This window comes from Gallinula chloropus (assembly GCF_964237585.1).
Source record: "Gallinula chloropus genome assembly, chromosome: 22".
NCBI classification, from domain to species: Eukaryota; Metazoa; Chordata; class Aves; order Gruiformes; family Rallidae; genus Gallinula; species Gallinula chloropus.
This window is the reverse complement of record NC_140107.1, coordinates 4,577,832-4,596,213: the sequence shown is the minus strand read 5'-3', so window position 1 is coordinate 4,596,213 and position 18,382 is coordinate 4,577,832. Positions and strand designations below refer to the sequence as shown.

The following is an 18,382-nucleotide window of genomic DNA, read 5'->3' as shown; positions in this document are numbered from 1 at the left end:
CCCCCAAATATCTATTTTTTGCTCAGGAAAATAAAAAAACCAACACAAGGGTTTATTCCCCCTCCCCTTAGTTCCCCTCAAAGAATTTTGGAGTGGAAAAAAAATCACCCCACTGGCAGCTTTTGCTGCCCTTCCTCAGGTGAGGGCAGGGATGTGCTATGGTGAGCTGAGCTCCTCCAGGACACCAGGACTTCGGGTGCTTCCTCACTGGAATTACTCAGTTACTTTCAGATAGAGCCAAAATACAACCCCTAAGTATGAGCATCAGGGACATTCCCCATGCAGCCAGCAAGGAGTTGTTTGAGGGAAGAAGGAGGCACAATGCTGCTGCAGGGTAAGCCAGGCTGGGGAGGCTGTTTGCTGCCTTAAAAAAGATAAAAAAGGGGAAAAAAAGGGGGTTTAGGTTAATGGAAAGCACCCAGGGGATGCCACAGTTCTGTAGCCCTGAGCTCTGGCATTGGAGTTGTCCTTTTTTCCCCCTTTTTTGACTCATGGGTTTGATTTTTTTTTCCTTTCTTTTGGGCTGACACCCTTGCCCAGGTTTGGTGATGATTTGGAACATGAATTTTGGGGGTAAATTTATACTGAATCTCTGCTCAGGGATGTTCTCAGCAGGGATGCTCCATCCCATGGGAGCTGCTGTGGAGACAAAGCCAAGGGAGCTGGTGAGCATCTCTCACCCATTCAGGCAGTAATTAACAGCACTAAGTCATCAGAACAAGACAGAATGATGATTTTTGGCATGTTTATTAGCAAAGAAATCTTCAAAGGGACCCCATCTATCTGGGTTATGGTGATGGGGAGAAGATATTTATCCTGATGCATTATGGAAATCATGCGGGGTAAATATGTGCAAATCACCAGCACAGGCTGCACGTAATTAAGCTGGATGGGTAATTCCCCTTAATGAGGAGGAGCAGGGAGGGGGTTTGTGCTCTGCTCAGGCTGAATCCCTCCAGAGCTGATGGGTGGCTGGATGTTGGCTGAGGAGTCATGATACGCACACCTCTGCTGCTCAAGGGATGAAGGTATCTGGGACTCATGTTAACGAGCCTCTAATTAATTGGAGTGGCAGAGCAGCCCAGGGAGTGTGAGGGAGAGCCAGAGAATCCCAGAATCTCCTGAGCTGGGAGGGACCCATCAGGAGCATCAGTCCAGCTCCTGGCTCCACACAGCCCAGCCCAGTCAGAGCTGCACTGAGGGCATCGTCCAGATGCTTCCTGACCTCAGCCCAGCTCAGGGCTGGGACCCCTTCCCTGGGGAGCCTGTGCCAGTGCCTGACCCCCCTCTCAGCACAGAGTCTCTTCCTGCCACCCAGCCTGTCCTAACACAGGACTCCAGCTGGGGCCTCAGGAGGGCAGAGCAGAGAGGGACAATCCCCTCCCTGTCCCTGCTGCCACCCCTCTGCTGATGGAGCCCAGGATCCCATCGCCCTTCCAAAACTCCAAGAGCACACTGCTGGAAAGAAGCTATTTAACATCTATTTAACCCCCCTTTCCCCTGATTTTAACATAATTAGCCATCAGCCTGCCAATCAACGTCAGGCCCCGTGGATCACTGTTAATGGGTTGCTGCTGTTCAGCCTCTTACCCAATCGATACAGAAACTACACTGCATTCACCCCATTCTTCCTCAGTTGTCATCTTATCTCAGGGTATAGTGAAAAGTGCAGCAGATTACAAAACCCATCATCATTTAGCCTTTGTAGCTCGCAAAATTCATAATTAACAAAAAACTTCTATTCACTTGCTCATGTAATTTAATCAGTTTCCCATTAAATGGAGACTAAATATCATCTAATCCCCCAGCAGAGCAAATAATTGTTTTCCATTCTGTTAGAAATTATCACTTGCTTATTGTAACTATCAAAATTCATTAGAAGCCTGGGAGCAGCAGTGGGAAAAGGTGGGAAGAGTGCCCAAGGAAGGACAAGGAGGGAATTAGAGGGGATGGCAGAGGGGGACAGGCTGCTCCTGCCCCAGCTGGGACCTCCCAGTGAGGCTGGTGTGGGGATCACCAGCACACAGTGCAGGATCCCAGGTGCTCTGGGTACCACATCCCCCTCCAGCTGAGAGTATTTGCTGATGCTCCCAGCCATGGATACAGCCTGGGAGAGGAGCCCCTGGAGAGCAGCCCTGCTGAGAAGGACCTGGGGGTTCTGGTGGATGAGAAACTTCCCATGAGCAGCAGTGGCTCTGGCAGCTGGGAAAGGCGATGGGATCCTGGGCTCCATCAGCAGAGGGGTGGCAGCAGGGACAGGGAGGGGATTGTCCCTCTCTGCTCTGCCCTCCTGAGGCCCCAGCTGGAGTCCTGTGGCCAGAGCTGGGGCCCCAGGACAAGAAAGATGTGGGACTGGTGGAGAGGGGTCAGAGGAGCCACGGGGATGATCAGAGGGCTGGAGCAGCTCCCCTATGGAGAGAGGCTGAGGGAGCTGGGCTGGGTCAGCCTGGAGAAGAGAAGGCTGTGGGGGGACCTCATTGCAGCCTTCCAGTCCCTGAAGGGAGCAGAGGAACAGTAGGGGAATCAGCTTGTTAAAGGGTGGATAATGGCCGGACAAGGGGGATGGAGTGAAGCTGGAGGAGGGAAGGGTTAGATGAGATACTGGGGGGAAGTTCTTTCCAGAGAGAGTGGTGAGGGGCTGGAACAGGCTGCCCAGAGAGGGGGTGGGTGCCCCATCCCTGGGGGTGTTCAAGGCCAGGTTGGCTGGGTCCCTGGGCAACCTTGTGTAGCTCCAGGCCTGGAGGTTGGTGTCCCTGCCTGTGGCAGGGGGGTTGAGCTCTGTGACCCTTGGGGTCCCTTCCAACCCAGACCAGTCTGGAATTCTGTGATTCTATGCTTGTGTTGCTGAAGGGTCAAGGAGCAGGATGGGGATAGTGTTTGGGACAGCCACACAGAACCATGGCAGGGGGTCACTGACAGCTCCCCCCACGCCCACGGAGAGGCAGGGAAGCAGCTGGCAGCCCCCAGCTCAAATCCACAGAGGTTGTTTATCTGGATCCTGGGACAGATTTAATTTACAGTGGAAATCTCTCAAGCAAATACCTCCCTTGGAGGAATGAACCTGTTTAAGAAAACAATTTTCTCTACGCTGGGATTATGCCTGTAACAGTTTGAGGCTGCAGTGCCCTGGAGCTGGCACAGCTCCACGTGGGATGGGAGCCAAGAGGGGCCCACACTCGCCTGGGGGCAGCCAGCAGGGGTGGGGAACCAAGGGGAACTGAGGGGAAACTGGTCCCTGGAGCTGCTGAGCCCCACAGCTCCCCTACCCTCTGCTGCCCAGGGGCATTGCCCTGTCCTGAGGGCTGCTGGAGGTGGCCCCTCACAGCATCTGTGGGGACATATGGGTGCACCTATGTGGGTGCCTGTGCCTGTGCACGTGTGGGCACACGTGTGTGTGTGTGTGCACCAGTGTGCAGGGGTGTGTGCACACCCTGACAGAGGTATTTGTGCAGGTACATACACGTATGTGCTTGCAGGGAGCAGCACCTACTTGGCACAGCAAGGGTTTGCCACAGCCCTGTGCCAGCCAGCCCCACAGAGGGTGCTTGGCTCCCCTGGCAGCCCCCCACCACCCCCAGCAGCGAGCCCAGGGCAAGGCCAAGCCAGGGGAGGGCACACAGAGCCAGCTGTGCCTGGGTTGGGCTCTGCAGAGCACTAAACCTGCTCAGCTCCCAGGAACCCCCACAGCAAATGACATTAAATCCACATCCTGTCCTGATGGTGCCTGTTGGGATCCACCAAACCCATCTGCTGTTAGGAGCAGGTAGGTGCTTCTCCTGAATTGGCTTTCACCTCTCCCCAAGGGCTGGGATGTCAGCCCATGGCCTGATCCATCACCAGCACAGGCAGGTGGGCATCAATCCAGCCCTGACCATAGGGGGGAATTGGGGGCTGCCCCCCACCAGCACCTCACTCCCCACCCCCCATCTTGACCCAACGTGTGTTTGATCCACAAGCTGCCTGGCACTGGAGAGCAGAGATTTCTCTCACAGCACTAGGATGGGCACAGAGTCCTGCCTGGGAAGCTGGGCTGTGTGCTCACTGCTGCAGTGAGTTTGCTAGTACTCAGGTGGCCGTGGGGCATGCAGCAGGGAGATGCCCTGGAAGCAAACCCTGCGCCTGCCCCAGCCCCAGGCTCACACTGCCCCGCTGCTGCTTCAGGGCTGGGGATTTAGTGCTAATCCAGATCATTTCCTGGATCTGGGTCACAGTTCCACTCATGCTGGAGGGGTGTCTGAGGGCACCAGGGGTGGCACCCACTCACCCCAAGGTGAGGTGGGATCCATCCAGCCCCCACTGCCTCATGCTGGGAGCTGCCAGCTGCTGAGCATCCTGCTCTGGACCCCTAGGTGCTGCAGGACCCTGGGATGCAGCAACCGCTGCCCAACAAAACCTTCCAGGATGCAGGGCAGGGGGAAGAGCAATGCCCTTCCCTGGCTTCCCTGCAGATTCCTGGGATGGGAATCAGGAAAAAATCCCCCATTTCCTTGTTTTAAATAAGCAAGATTCAATAAACTGATAACCAGGGTTATCGTCCTGGCACCGCTGGCTTGGCTCTGAGTCTCTCTTCCCTCTGACACCCAGGCATACACTCAAAGGAAACCATAAAACCCAGGAGGATTGCAGCTCTAATTAAGCTCTAAATCCACATGCTGGCACCCTCCTGGCTGGACAGCCCCTGGTGAGGGGGCAGAGACACACTGTCAGTCCCCAGGCACGGGGCTCCCACGCCAGCAGCTCTTGGAAAGTCTGTCCCAAATCACAGTGCTCCCAGCTGGAGTCTCAGCTCTCATTTACAGGGCATGTTATTTAATACTCTGAGGAGTTAAAAATAAACCTCCCCCCCCCCCAGTTTCCAGCTCTCCCCCCCCACCTCTTCAGCTGAATGGTGATTTGTTTGTGTTCAGATACATTCATTCTCTGTGACCTGGCCACAGGTCTTTCCCCCACCCCTCCATGTGCCTTCCCCAACCCCTGGTTACAGCTGGACACAGCTGTGTCCTCCCTGGGGACAGATGTAGGGACAAGAGGGCTGCAAGCAGCCCATCCTGTGGGCTCACACTCACTGGGAATCAGGGGGAGGATGGGAGGTGGATGTTGGCAGCAGAGCAGGACCAGGCTGATGTTCCTTCCCTGCCTTTGGAGCTGGAGCTCTGCTGAGTGTGAACATTCAGAGCTGATGCTCAGCTCCATCATCCTGTGGATGGAGAGGGGCAGTGAGGGAGGCACCAGCAGGTCCATGGTTTCCTGAGACTTAAACCCAGCTGCTCCCTCCAGCCCAGCCCTGTCTGCACCCAAAGCCACTTTGGCTGTGATGATTTAGGAACCAGGACCAAGACCAGCTCTGAAACAGCCCCAGGGCCCCAAAAGAAACACCGTGGGATGTGGGCAGCCTGCAGCCATCTGCTGAAAGGACACCGTGCTGGGACAGGAGCCATCCTAGGTGCTGGGGACAGAGATCATCCCACACCCAGGAGACATCACCTTGCCTCCTGGGGAATGTGCAGCCACATTTCCCTGCCTTTTCAAAAGCTGATGGATCTGTTTTGACACCACGTGCCACCCTCAAGCTCTATTCTCCCCACCACAGGGAATGCAGGGACAAGAAACGCTACCAAGGGGACCCTGTGCTTCTTCCCTTTCCCCTGCACAAACTGTCCCAATTTCCCAGCTCTTAAATACCTGGAGGCTGCAGCAGGTTCCTCCTTGTCAAATGCTGGCCAAGACCTTGCAGGACAGTCCTACAGCACCATCCTGCTGGGCTGGGAGCATCCTGTGTCCACACTCCATCGTCCTGCTGAGCTGCAGCCTCCTCTGGGATGGGGCAGAGGGGTGAGAAACGGCTGATATGGCAAGTTAATTAATGTCAACAAGGACCTGGGGAGCACAGGAGGAACCCCCCACCTCCTTGTGTGTTCTCCCAAAGGCCAGCCAAGGCTCAGACCCACGTCAAGAGCTCGAGGCTGGTTTCACCCTTGGCAAGAAAAAAAGCCAGGGCAGACTGCTCCCCTCTGGCCTAAACCCTGGGGGACTGGAGCACAGCAAGCTGTGAGCCAGACAGAAGGGCAGGACCTGGCAGAATAAATCCCCTAAATACACCCCCCAACACACACCCCCCATCCAGCAATCAGCCACGAGACCTGAGCTGCTCCAGGAGCTGCCACCATCTCCTGCCACCAGCCTGGGTACAGTTCCCCCACTGCCAAGCACTGAAAACACTGTGCCTGTCCCAGAAAACTCACTCCCTTTACAGTTATTTATAGGAGGAGGCTGGATTTTACTCCAAACCACAGGAATAGGATTCAGCAGTAGCCCAATAATTATTTCAAGTGAGGTCATTTTTATTGCCATGAATAAAAAATAAAGCTGCTCCTCTGAAGTGAATGTCTGTGGGTTCCCTGGGTTGTATATGAGTGAGGGACTTGATTTAGTACTGTACAATAGAAAAGTAAACCTGAACAATAAATCCCATCCACACAGTTCTTGTAAAAAGCTATCTATTTCAGTTCTGACCATATAAAAAGGAAAAGCAAGAGAAACTTGACAAGGAATATACAAACCACATAGGGAATTTAAACAAATTTTACCAATTTCAAGTGATCTGGGTAAGGGTTTGGTACAGCTGAAATTAAAATCTTTACAATTCCCAATTTTCCTGCCTCCCCAAAGGAGGGAGGGAGTGGAAAAAGAGCTGTATGGTGTGACCACCCAGACACTGCAGCCTGTGAGGGTGGCTCATCTCAGCAAGCTGCTTTGTTTCCCCACTGCCACGAGCAATGAGGGGGACTGGCACTGGTGAGAAGCCAAGTGGATCCCACTTCTTGTAAACCAAGGATCTCCAGGGCATGAATCCCACCAACTCCTTGGTCAGCATCACTGGATCTCCCCCATGTAGAGTCTTTTGTCACTGGATGCAGAGAGGACTGTGAGAGAGAGGGGAGGAATATGGAAGTTAAACCACAATACCTAGTTTTGAGCCCCTCATTGATGCCACACTACTTCAACTCCTCTTGCTGTGACCCAGAAAGCCAAATTTCACTCACTCCACAACCCCCCCCAAATGGAATCACTCTTCTGACACCTAATCACACACCGTGGGCCATTCCCCTGTCCCAGGGATGGTGTAACAGTGTGTAAGGTCGGAGCGTTGCAGTGGCAAAGGGAGCAGCACAGACAGGCTGTGGGGATGCTGGAGTTACAGTGGGATTGTGCCGGGTGCCGCTAGAGGGCACAGGCTGCCCAGGGAAACCTCACCCGCTGGAATCACAGCATCACCAGGTTGGAAGAGACCTTTAAGATCATCAAGTCCAACCATTCCCATCCTAAGCTAAACCACATCCCTGAGCACCTCATCTACCCTTTTTTAAACACACCCAGGGGGGTGACTCAGCCCCTCCCTGGGCAGCCTGTGCCACAGCCCCACAACTCTGCCAGGGAAGAACTTTTCCCTCCCATCTGCTCTGCCCCTGCCCTGGCACAGCTTGAGCCCATTGCCCCTTGTCCCATCTCCTGTCCCCTGGCTGCAGAGACCATCGCCCACCTCTCTGCACCCTCCTGGCAGGGCAGGGGAGGTGGGGAGAAGGTCTCCCCTCAGCCTCCTCTTCTCCAGGCTCAACACCCCCAGCTCCCTCAGCTGCTCCTCAGAGGATTTGCCCTCCAGCCCCTTCCCCAGCCTGGTTGCCCTTCTCTGGACTCACTCCAGGACCTCCATGTCCTTCTGATGGTGAGGAGCCCAGAACTGGACCCAGCACTCGAGCTGCAGCCTCACCAGTGCCCAGTCCAGGGGCACAATCCCCTCCCCAGACCCACTGGCCACACTATTTCTGACACAAGCCAGAATGCCATTGGCTTTCCTGGCCACCTGGGCACACTGCTGGCTCATATTCAGCCTGCAGTCACCCAACACCCCCAGGTCCTTCTCTGCCTGACAGCTCCCCAGCCAGTCTCCCCCAAAATTATATCAGAACAGGCAAAATGCAGCCAGCACCCAGCTCCCAACACACCCCCTGAACTCACAACCAGCTCACTGGGGAACTGAAGACAGGAGCACCAGGAGTGCTGCTCTTGGTACCGGCTTCCTTCGAGCCCAGGAGGTTTGAGATGTCTACACCAAGCAGCAGGCTGGTGCCTGCTCCCCACAGCACCCAGACAAGCACCAGGGGGTGGGTGTGGTGGTGTGCACGATTAACACTCCCAGACTCTGACAGGAATCAATCATGTAACTTGTCTGCAACACCCAGACAGGTTTTTAATTTGTATTTTAAGCTCAGTGATCGATTCTCAGGGAGGAGCTCAGCACCACTGTGTGCCACCCTCTCCAAACTGGAGGAGAGATCGTGCTGCTCTCCCAGCACAACCTCTGATCTGAAGGCAGGACAATGAATTACCAAGGAACAAACCCATAACTCACTGCCCTGCTGCACAGACTGTCATCCCAGGCACAGACAAGCTCTTGGCTCTGCTCTGGGGTTGACTCTTGTCAGTTTTTGGCTGGAACAATGTGGTGACCTGGCTGTTGGTGCAAGTGTTTCCACAGAAACAACCCCCCTGTGGTCCTGCCTGGGCCACACACCACAACACAAAACCTGGTCTTGGCTAATCCATGGCTGGTAACATGGTTCTGAAACAGCCACCACGAGGGTTGTCTCACCCAGTGCTGGTAACACAGTGCCAGACACCTCTAACAGGGACAAATCCTGCTGCACACAGAACCTTCTTTGCTTCCTACAGCTTTTGGGTAAGCCCAAAAAGGCTGGAGACACACTCTGGGTCATCACTCTGGGTGATTGCTGTCCTCATGCTGTCACCAAATGTACAGTGTCCAAACTGGGGTAGCCCAAAACCTTTTGCACAGCCCTTGGTGAGTCAGGACAAGCTCAAGGATGGCTCACAGCTCACGGACACCCAGAGGCCCCCACCCAGGCATCCCCCCAGGCAGGAAGCAGCAGCACAGCACCCCAGGGCACATCCAGCCCAACTCCTGGCTATAGGAGAGAAGCAAGCAGGAGTCCACTACCCCTCCATTTGTCTGATGCTCAGGGCAATTTTGGGGTCATTTTCCAGAGGATCAGCAGTTCAGCCAGCCCTGAAACTATTTCCCCAGCTGACTTGAGGAGGGGAGGACTTACTAATGGGTTCCTCTGGATGGAAAGCCAGTTCGTTCACAGACCCAGCATGGCCTGGCAGCTTGTACAAAATCCTCCTGGATGTGGTGTCCCACACGTAGACAAACCTACAGAAGAATAACAAGAGCAGGTGTTTGAGAAGGGAAAGCAGCTGCCCCCACCCACTAACGGCTTCTTCCTGCAGTGGTTCACCACCACCCGGGCTGTAAGAGCTGCAACTGTTAGTGTGGATAAACAAGGAGCCTCTCAGGAGTGAAATACAGCACTGCCAAACCCAGAAGAGCAGAGGGCTGAGGAAGTCAGCTCAGAGTTAGTGGCCTTGCTGCTGTCATGGCGTGGCAGCCCCATCCCATCCCATCCCATCCCATCCCATCCCATCCCATCCCATCCCATCCCATCCCTCACAGCACAGAGATGGATTTGAGACCCTACAGACCCTCATATGGCAGCAACTGTGGGCTCAGGGAGAAAAACAGCATGGGGAGTGGGGAGGAGGGGTCTCACCTTCACAGATCCCTGCCTGCAAGCCCAGCAGTCATCCTTGGTTTGACAAGCAACAAGGAGGAGCCCAGGTGATCTGCCAGCCCCCAGCACCGTGTAACCCCTCACAGCCACCAGCTTTCTAGGTGTTTTTCTTCCTGCTGTGCTGCTACAAAGCCATGGTTCACTTCCAGCCTTTACCAGGCAGCTGCTCAGATCACATCACACCCTTTGCTTAGCCCCCAGCAGCCGAGCTCTACCCGAGCACCACGCCTTGGCTACAGGGAGTACAGAAGCCACCAAGGTCCCTCAGGAGCCTCCAGGGTCCCTCAGGAGCCACCAGGGTCCCTCAAACAGGACAGAAACAAAACTGTGGGCACAAGGCACAGAGCAGCTTTCAGGTTCCTCTTACAAACCGTCTCAGAGTGGGGGGGAAGGGTGTCTTGCTGTACATCACACCGTACCCCAGCTCACTGCTGGGTCCCTGCAGACACCACTGCACATCTCCATGTCTTGCCTGCACAAATTCAAACATGTTGGGGTTCACCAGCCCGTTCACCAGCTCCCCCCACAGTCCAAGCTCTGAATTAACCACGGCTGGACCCTTTCAGGCCCATGCAACGCTACCACTGATGGGTTCCAGTTTCACCTGGGCCTGTCCATTTGTCAGGGCTTTGCAGATCAGATGAAGAACAAGATCTGCTTTTTACAACTAGCCCTTTGATTGAACTGACCTACTTTCCCCCCCAAAAAAGCCCCCCACTGAATCATTTCTAACACCTGCTGGGTTGTTAGGGAGGACACTGGGTACACACACAGGGCTGCTTGTTAGGAGTGCTCAGTTTTCAGGCTGGTGATATTCTTTGACTTATTTTCTTGAAACACATGAAAGAGAAAAATTCAAGCCTGCAGCTTAAGTCATGACTGGAAGCAGCACTTCCTCAAGCCCAACTGTTTTATCTAGCAGGCCAGAACTGTATTGGATGCTATCTCAAAGCACTTGGCTGCTGTGGGTTTAATTTGGCATTGCAAAGTGGGCAAGCACTTGAAGCAGCTGATTTGAGTATAACCCTTCTGAAGGGCTCAACAGCAAGTAAGATATGTTTGGGTAATCATCCCTGTGACATAGGCACACTCCAAGCAATGCAGGAGAGACTCATCGCTGGGGTGCTGCTTTGTACTCAGACAAGTGGAAGGTTTGTTCCAGCTCACTTTGTTTTCCCAGCAGAGCCTTTCCTCAAAACAAAACAAAAATAAACCATGAAAAGCTCAGAGATTGCAGAAAGATTTGGACAGCCTGGTCTAACCTGTCCTGGACCTTCCAGTACTTGAAGGAACCTACAGGAAAGCTGGGGAGGGCCTTATTAGAAGGGTCTGGAGTGACAGGATGAGGGGGAATGGGTTTAAATTGGAAGGGGAGAGATTTAGACTGGGTATTAGGAAGAAATTCTTCACTCTGAGGGTGGTGAGGCCCTGGCACAGGGTGCTCAGGGGGGTGGTGGCTGCCCCCTCCCTGGAGGTGTTCCAGGCCAGGTTGGATGGGGTCTTGAGCAGCCTGGTCTGGTGAGAGGTGTCCCTGCAGGGGGGTGGGAATGGATGATCTTTGGGGTCCCTTCCAACCCAAACCAGGCTGAGATTCTATGACCCAGCTGCATGCTGGTCCCCACGAGTTGTCATCACACCAGAGAGCTCCATCAGCATCTGCAGGGCCACCCAACAGCCCAGGATGTCACAGAGCTGCCACGGCCCCACAGGGGAACACGCAGGACTCTATCCCCCACCCTGGCACAGCCGGGATTGCGCAGAGGGACTGGAAAGGAGAGTCACCTCTCAGCCACTTGCTGTGACAGCTGGCCCCACCATATCTGGGCAGTGAGAACTAAAGTCCTCCCTACCCTCTATCAGAAACTCATTAATTTGCTGGTTACTACTGCTCCGTGCCCTGGACTCCAGCCTGCAGGAATTCCTGTCTCCATGTCACCGACAGCGTGCCTGGATCTGCTCCAGCAGAGGTTGGTATCCTTCAGGGTGACCTTCAGTGCCTGGCACAGACCCCTTCTGCTGGGTCCCTCCCTACACATCTTTTACTCCTCATTATAGAATATCTCATTATATTCTCATTATAGAATATCTCATTTCAAAGTCCAATAGGTGCACATTTAGTCCCATCTGAATTTCTTCTTACTCGTTAATTAAAGTAAGGATCTAGAACGATCCTTGCAACACCAGTGGTGCCCCTTGCAAGGCACCAAGCAGTGATTTAAATGGTATCTGTGGTCCTTACCAGTGTGACCCCCCCCAACACACACTTCCCAGACTCCCTGCTTCCAGAAGAGTCTCCCAAATACATGCCAAACTGCCACAAGGCACCCTAGCTGCTGACAGCCACACTCCTGTCATCTCCTGGACCTGGCACTAGATCCTGAGGTTGAACATAAGCAGTAACACACTTCTCCAGTCAGCTTTGGACAATCATAGCAAAGATTTTACACCTAGACGGTGCTTCTCCACACAACATGAACATATTGAGACAGGACAAGGGGCAATGGTTTCAAGTTGGAGCACAGGGAGTTCCACACCAACATGGGGAAGAACTTTTCCCCAGTGAGGGTGAGGGAGCCCTGGGACAGGCTGCCCAGGGGGTGTGGAGTCTCCTTCTCTGGAGAGATTCCAGCCCCATCTGGACACCGACCTGTGTGACCTGTCCTAGGGACCCTGCTTTGGCAGGGGGTTGGACCTGATGAGCTCTGGAGGTCCCTTCCAACCCCTACCATTCTGTGATCGCAGACAGAGCTCACAGAAGACCACAAAGGCTTGTTTGGGTCTTCACACCTCTGTGCACAACTCTGAGTCTTTGGATCAGGATCCTACTCAGTCCAGGAGTGCCTGCAAAGCCATTAGGGATTCACAGCACCGGAGGAAGACAGTGGCAACTCACCTGTCAGCTGATCCCCCGGCGATTTTACTCCCATCTGGGGACCAAGAGCACCTCAGAAGATTCTAAAATAAAAAGAGCAGGCACAGATCTATTTCTAAAGGAAGATTTAGTTTTCCCCTTGTACTTGAATTAAAATTGCCATGAGGCTTTAAATATCACGAGCCCCACTTCAGTGATCTCCCTTTGGAAGAGGAGATGGTGATTACAGATTTTATTGTATCACTAGAAACATCCAGTGCCTTGTTATGTTATACAAAGTAGATAGTAAATGTAGAAAATACTTAATTTACAGCTAATTATAGCTGAACAGAGCAAAGAAATCTTGTTACTGAGGCTTTAATTGGAATCCCACTTTGTGCATTAATCTTTGTTTGAGTTCTTATTAAAGCCTTTGTGGTTTAAAGCTGGATTTAAAAAATCAACTCCAAAGAATTTACAGAGGAAATGAATAGCAGCAGCACCTCCCAAACAGCCTGCAGGACACTCACCTTCTCAAAATTATGTACGTTCCCCTGGAAGATCTTTACACATCTCTCTTTAGGGGCAAAGGGTCGCACATCCCAGATACGAACTGCAAGAGAGAGCTCACAGTGACCAGCTGGAGGTGGCAGAGGCACCAGGGCAAGGGCAGCTTCTGGCAGCATTCCTGCTCTTCAGACTCACTGCTAAAGGGCAAAGACCTGCTCGTGCTCCTTGTTCTCCTCATCCCTAAGTTTCCTCTGCAGCAAAAGGAAACCACCAGCTTTTCCCAGTAGAAGCTTTGACACAGAAGGTCAAATGCAGATATTCATAATTACCCCAAGCCCACTGCTGACAGGAGAGGGGGGAAATCCTAATCTATCATACAAACGAGCCACCACCTCCTTACATGAGGATCTGCTTTATTCTAACACCCTCCACGATCACGTTTCTCATCAGAAACGTTCCAAACTGCCCATCTCCTGGCTTGGGGCTGCTGAGAAAGCTCTCCATGCCACAGAGGGCGTGCCTGGATTTGCTCCAGCAGAGGTTGGTATCCTTCAGGGTGACCTTCAGTGTCTGGCACAGACCTCTTCTTTAAACATCTCTCTTTAGGGGCAAAAGGTCGCTGAGAAAGCAGCCTCAAGCCAGGAGAGGGGCGGTTTGGAACAGTGCTGCCAAACCACCATGACAAGAGCCAGACTGAGACTGCATTTAGCTGTCTGTGCAAGTTACATGGGCCACAGCTTGCACCCTCACTGCCCATCTGGAGACACAACCAACCCTTCTGATGAAGCTGCTCCCTCCCTGCAAGGGACGTGACTGTCACCAGCATCACAAGAAATATTCCAGCTGTCTCTCTGGAGACAAACTCCCTTCAGCCCATCCCCACGGCTGGTTCTTGGTTCTTAATGTTGAACACTTTAAGCTGTTCCTTCTTGCATCATCAGGACACAGGGTGAACCTAATGAGGTTCAACACTGCCAAGTGCTCAAGGCCAGGTTGGATGGGGCCCTGGGCAACCTTGTGTAGCTCCAGGCCTGGAGGTTGGTGTCCCTGCCTGTGGCAGGGGGGTTGGAGCTCTGTGATCCTTGGGGTCCCTTCCAACCCAGACCATTCTATGATTCCATGACATACCTGTGTTGTCCATGGCGTTGGAGAGCAGGTAGGAGCCTTCTGAACTCAGGCTGAGGCCTGTCACCGAATCCGCGTGTCCTCTCATCGTGTAGGTGAGCTTGTTCTGGCGAAGGTCCCACACCTGCAGACACAACACCAGGGTTTAACAAAAAGACAGCCAAGACCAGTGGAACTGCCACCTCCAAAGCAGCCATCAGGCAGCTGAGGACAGCAGCTTTCCATTCTGGTTGGAATGGCTACAATGGAAGGCTAGAATTTCATGTGTCTTGTAGGGAAAATGGAATTTGTCCCTTCAAAGGCTTCTTACCTAACAGTTCAACCACCAAGGTGTTAAATGTCAGCAGCTCTGTGATCACAGAGCTCTCTCTCTCTGGCTATAGTTCCCCCTGCTCCCAAATTCCATTGACTGATGGCACAGAGCAGTTGTCCAGTCCCCAAAATTTCACACTGTTCTCTTCCCAAGAGTCGCTGCCTTTCCGGGGCAGTTGGAACAGATCTCATGTCAGCGCTACACTTAGCTGTGGCTCTCTGACAAGCACGTGGTCCCCACACCTACGTAACACTAAAGCCTGAAGCTGAAAGGACAGTATTACAGCCTGAACCACACAGCCATCAGGAGAATCTCAGTCACCAGCTGAAAGAAACACTGAGCTCACTCTTAACTACAAACTTTCCACACTAGCAGGTGTCAAAGTAAGTTGCAAACTGGAGCAGAGGGCAGATAGCGTGGATGTGTCACCACATCTTCTTTAGTTTACCTCATACATGGCTCTGGGACAGGCACAAGCTGCCAGAAGAGCCAGCACACTGCATTGGGTGACAGCCATGCTGGGATGCCTGGCCAGGAATGCCAGGGATGCCCAGGCTGTCACATGGTAATCAGCCCTGGAGCAACGCCCTCAGAGTTTACTGGCTTTGTAGCAACAGTGAGGTCGGACACAGCAGGTCCACAAGGCTCTTGTGACTGTGAAACTAACCAACAGGCTTCCAGGTTTGTCCCTGACCAACACATGATGTGAGGGGATGGAAGAGGCACAGGCAGTAGGAAAGGCACATGAGGACACAGGAGACTCACCTTAATATCGTTGTCGATGCCTCCGGATATGATCTGATCACTGGTGTCATTGAAGGTCACAGCCAGGACCTGGTATGTGTTTTGGAATGTCTGGACAGCAGCTTTTTTCCTGATATCCCACAGCTGAAAAGACAAGGCAGTTGTAAAGTCACAGAGATACTTGGGAGAGGCTCAGACTGCTCTCCTGAAATTCCTTCTTTTACATTTCGGGGTCTAAACTAAATATTAATAATAAATGTCTTGGGGGGGTGGGGGAAGAAGGGGCTAGTGGTGAGATTTCATCAACAGTTTGCCTTCCTCATGCTTTGTTAATGCAGATGGGCAGAAAAAGTACAATGGAGAGGATGAACCTTCTTACACCACCCCCAAAGAACTACAGAAAAAAGGAGCAGACAAATTCAACTTCAACCTTTTTTACTTCTGAAATCAAATTTATCAGGTGGTGAGGTTACTAAGTGAAACATATTTATAAACAAATTTACTCCACACAAATGGAAAGACGCCTCAAATCCTTTCAAAGGCCCAATCTCACTTCCATTCCAGACCATCTCCTTACCCAACACACTGACCTTCACTGTCCCATCATCGCTGCCTGTACACACGAGCTGGGGTCCCCGTCGCGCTGGGTAACAGGAGTTAACGAACGACGTGTGGCCCTTGAGTCTCTTCACTCTCTCTCCAGTCTCACTGTCCCACACAGCCACAGTTTTGTCTGTCGATGCTGAGAAGAGCATGCTGCAGAGGAGGATCATGGAATCACACACTGGTCTGGATTGGAAGAGATCCCAAGGATCACAGAGCTCCAACCCCCTGCCACAGGCAGGGACACCAACCTCCAGGCCTGGAGCTACACAAGGTTGCCCAGGGCCCCATCCAACCTGGCCTTGAACACCCCCAGGGATGAGGCACCCACCCCCTCTCTGGGCAGCCTGTTCCAGCCCCTCACCACTCTCTCTGCAAAGAACTTCCCCCTGATATCTAATTAAACCCTTCCCCCCTCCAGCTTCACTCCATCCCCCTTGTCCTGCTATTATCTACCCTTCAACAAGCTGATTCCCCTCCTGTTTCTCTGCTCCCTTCAGGGCTGGGAGGGCTACAATGAAGTCTCTCTTCTCCCTCTTCTCTCCTCTCCCTCTTCTCTTCCTCTTCCTTTCACTGACCCAGCCCAGCTCCCTCAGCCTCTCTCCGTAGGGGAGCTGCTCCAGCCCCTCTGATCATCTCCGTGGCTCCTCTGACCCCTCTCCACCAGTCCCACATCTTTCTTGTCCTGGGGCCCCAGCTCTGGCCACAGGACTCCAGCTGGGGCCTCAGGAGGGCAGAGCAGAGAGGGACAATCCCCTCCCTGTCCCTGCTGCCACCCCTCTGCTGATGGAGCCCAGGATCCCATCGCCCTTCCCAGCTGCAAGAGCCACTGCTGGCTCACGTTAAGCTTCTCCCCAACCAGTTTTCTTTCCCTCCCCAGTGCATCCCACATGACTGATAGTAACTCTCCTCCATTCCTCAAGACTGAAATCAAGTGGCTCACAGGTGCCCTGACATCTTTTGCTCAAGCTCAGGAAGGCAGCACTGCTCACCTGGGAAACCCACACTGCAAACATTCACTGTGCATGGAGTGGGGTTGTGCTCGAGGGACTCCAGCCAGCAGAAAGCCCCTTCCTCCAGAAAGCCCTTCCCTCCAGAAAGAGCCAGGCCTGACACCAACAGCCCCTGCTCCCTGCTCACCTGCCGTCCGTGTTGTAGTGCAGCTCCATCACGGCCCCGCTGTGGCCCTTCAGCGTGGCGTAGTTGTCACAGTCACCGTAGACGTTCCACAGCACTGGGGGAAAGGAGGGGAGAGGTCAGGGCAGAAAACGTGGAGACACCTCCCTGGAAGGGATGGAATGATGTTCTGGGAATCCAGCACAGGGCTCCATCAGCAGAGGGGTGTAAAGAGTGAGAGTCAGGAGGCTGGAGCCAGGCTCTGCTCAGGGGTGGCAGCGACAGGACAAGGGGCAGCGGGTGCAGCTGGAGCAGAGGAAGTTCCATGAGAATATAAGGAGGAACTTTTCTCCTATGAGGGTGTTGGAGCCCTGGGACAGGCTGCCCAGAGAGGGTGTGGAGTCTCCTTCTCTGGAGACATCCAAACCCCACCTGGATGTGTTCCTGTGGGATTTAGTCTGGGGGATCCTGCTCTGGCAGCGGGACTGGATGATCTTTCCAGGTCCCTGACAACCTCCACCCCTCAGTGAGTCTGTGATTCACACTTCTAGGTCACGAGGAGTTCTTTTAAAAAGAACAATAACGACTGCACTTCTGCAGCCAAACACAACCCACCCGTGACCTCTGCGAGGGACCCGGGAACACAGGGCTGGGACGAGCGAGGCGTGGGAAGGCCCCGCAGGACAGCGACCTGCTGGGGGAGCAGCAAGACTGAGGCAGAGATGAAACCTGTCACGGCACAACCTCCCCCCGTCCACAAGCCCAGCGCAGCGCCGGCTGGCAGAGGCGCCCGGTACTCACGGATGAGCCTGTCGAAGCCGGCGGAGGCCAGGGTGTTGCCGTTGGGGTGGAACTTGCAGCAGTACACCTCTCCTTCGTGCCCCGACAGCAGCATGATGGGGGCCTGGAGGGACGAGCAGCGCGGCGGGCCCTGCTGGAGGCAACGGCAGAGGGGGATGGCAGGGAGGGGAAGCGGCATGAACCCCGCGGCCCGGCCGCTGGGCCCCGCCGGCCCCTCCCGGGCCGGTTCCCTTCACCCTTCACACCCGCCGGGCCCTCCCTCCTCCCCACAGGCCTTCCCCCCCGCCCCGGCCCCCGCCAGCCCGTTCCCACCCGCCGTACCGCCTGCAGCAGGGCCCCGGGGGGCGGCTGCCCGGCCCCGCCAGTGCCCGGCGCCCCCGGCCCCTCATGGCGGGGCCGCTTGGCCGCCACCGGCACCAGCGGGAGGTCGGGGCTGGGGGCGGGGGCGGGGCCTGGGGCGGGCCCGGGGCCGGGAGCGGCGCCGGGAAGGGCGGCGGGAGCGGGGGGGGCGGCGCCGGGAGCGGCGGGGCCGGGGCCGGGGCCGGGGCTGCCGCCCGGGGCTTTGCGCTTCTGCTGCTCGATCATCGCCGCCGCCGCCGCCCGCCCGCGCTCCCGCCCGCTCCGCCCCGCCCCCGCCGCTCCCCCATTGGCCGGCCGGGCCGCTTTCTG

The 18,382-nt window shown here is 54.5% G+C and overlaps 1 protein-coding gene across 1 annotated transcript; it reads right to left on the bottom strand.

Annotated features, from left to right (window-relative positions):
* Nucleotides 1-6,325: 6,325 nt before the first annotated feature.
* On the bottom strand, nt 6,326-18,298 carry SNRNP40 (small nuclear ribonucleoprotein U5 subunit 40; the record flags this gene model as incomplete). Its single annotated transcript, XM_084274139.1, has 10 exons — nt 6,326-6,923; nt 9,129-9,232; nt 12,544-12,605; nt 13,032-13,114; nt 14,140-14,260; nt 15,215-15,337; nt 15,784-15,949; nt 16,937-17,030; nt 17,714-17,846; nt 18,035-18,298. 10 exons carry the CDS (start codon nt 18,296-18,298, stop codon nt 6,874-6,876), a joined length of 1,200 nt encoding a protein of 399 aa, XP_084130265.1. The 3' UTR covers nt 6,326-6,873.
* Between the last annotated feature and the right edge of the window lie 84 nt (nt 18,299-18,382).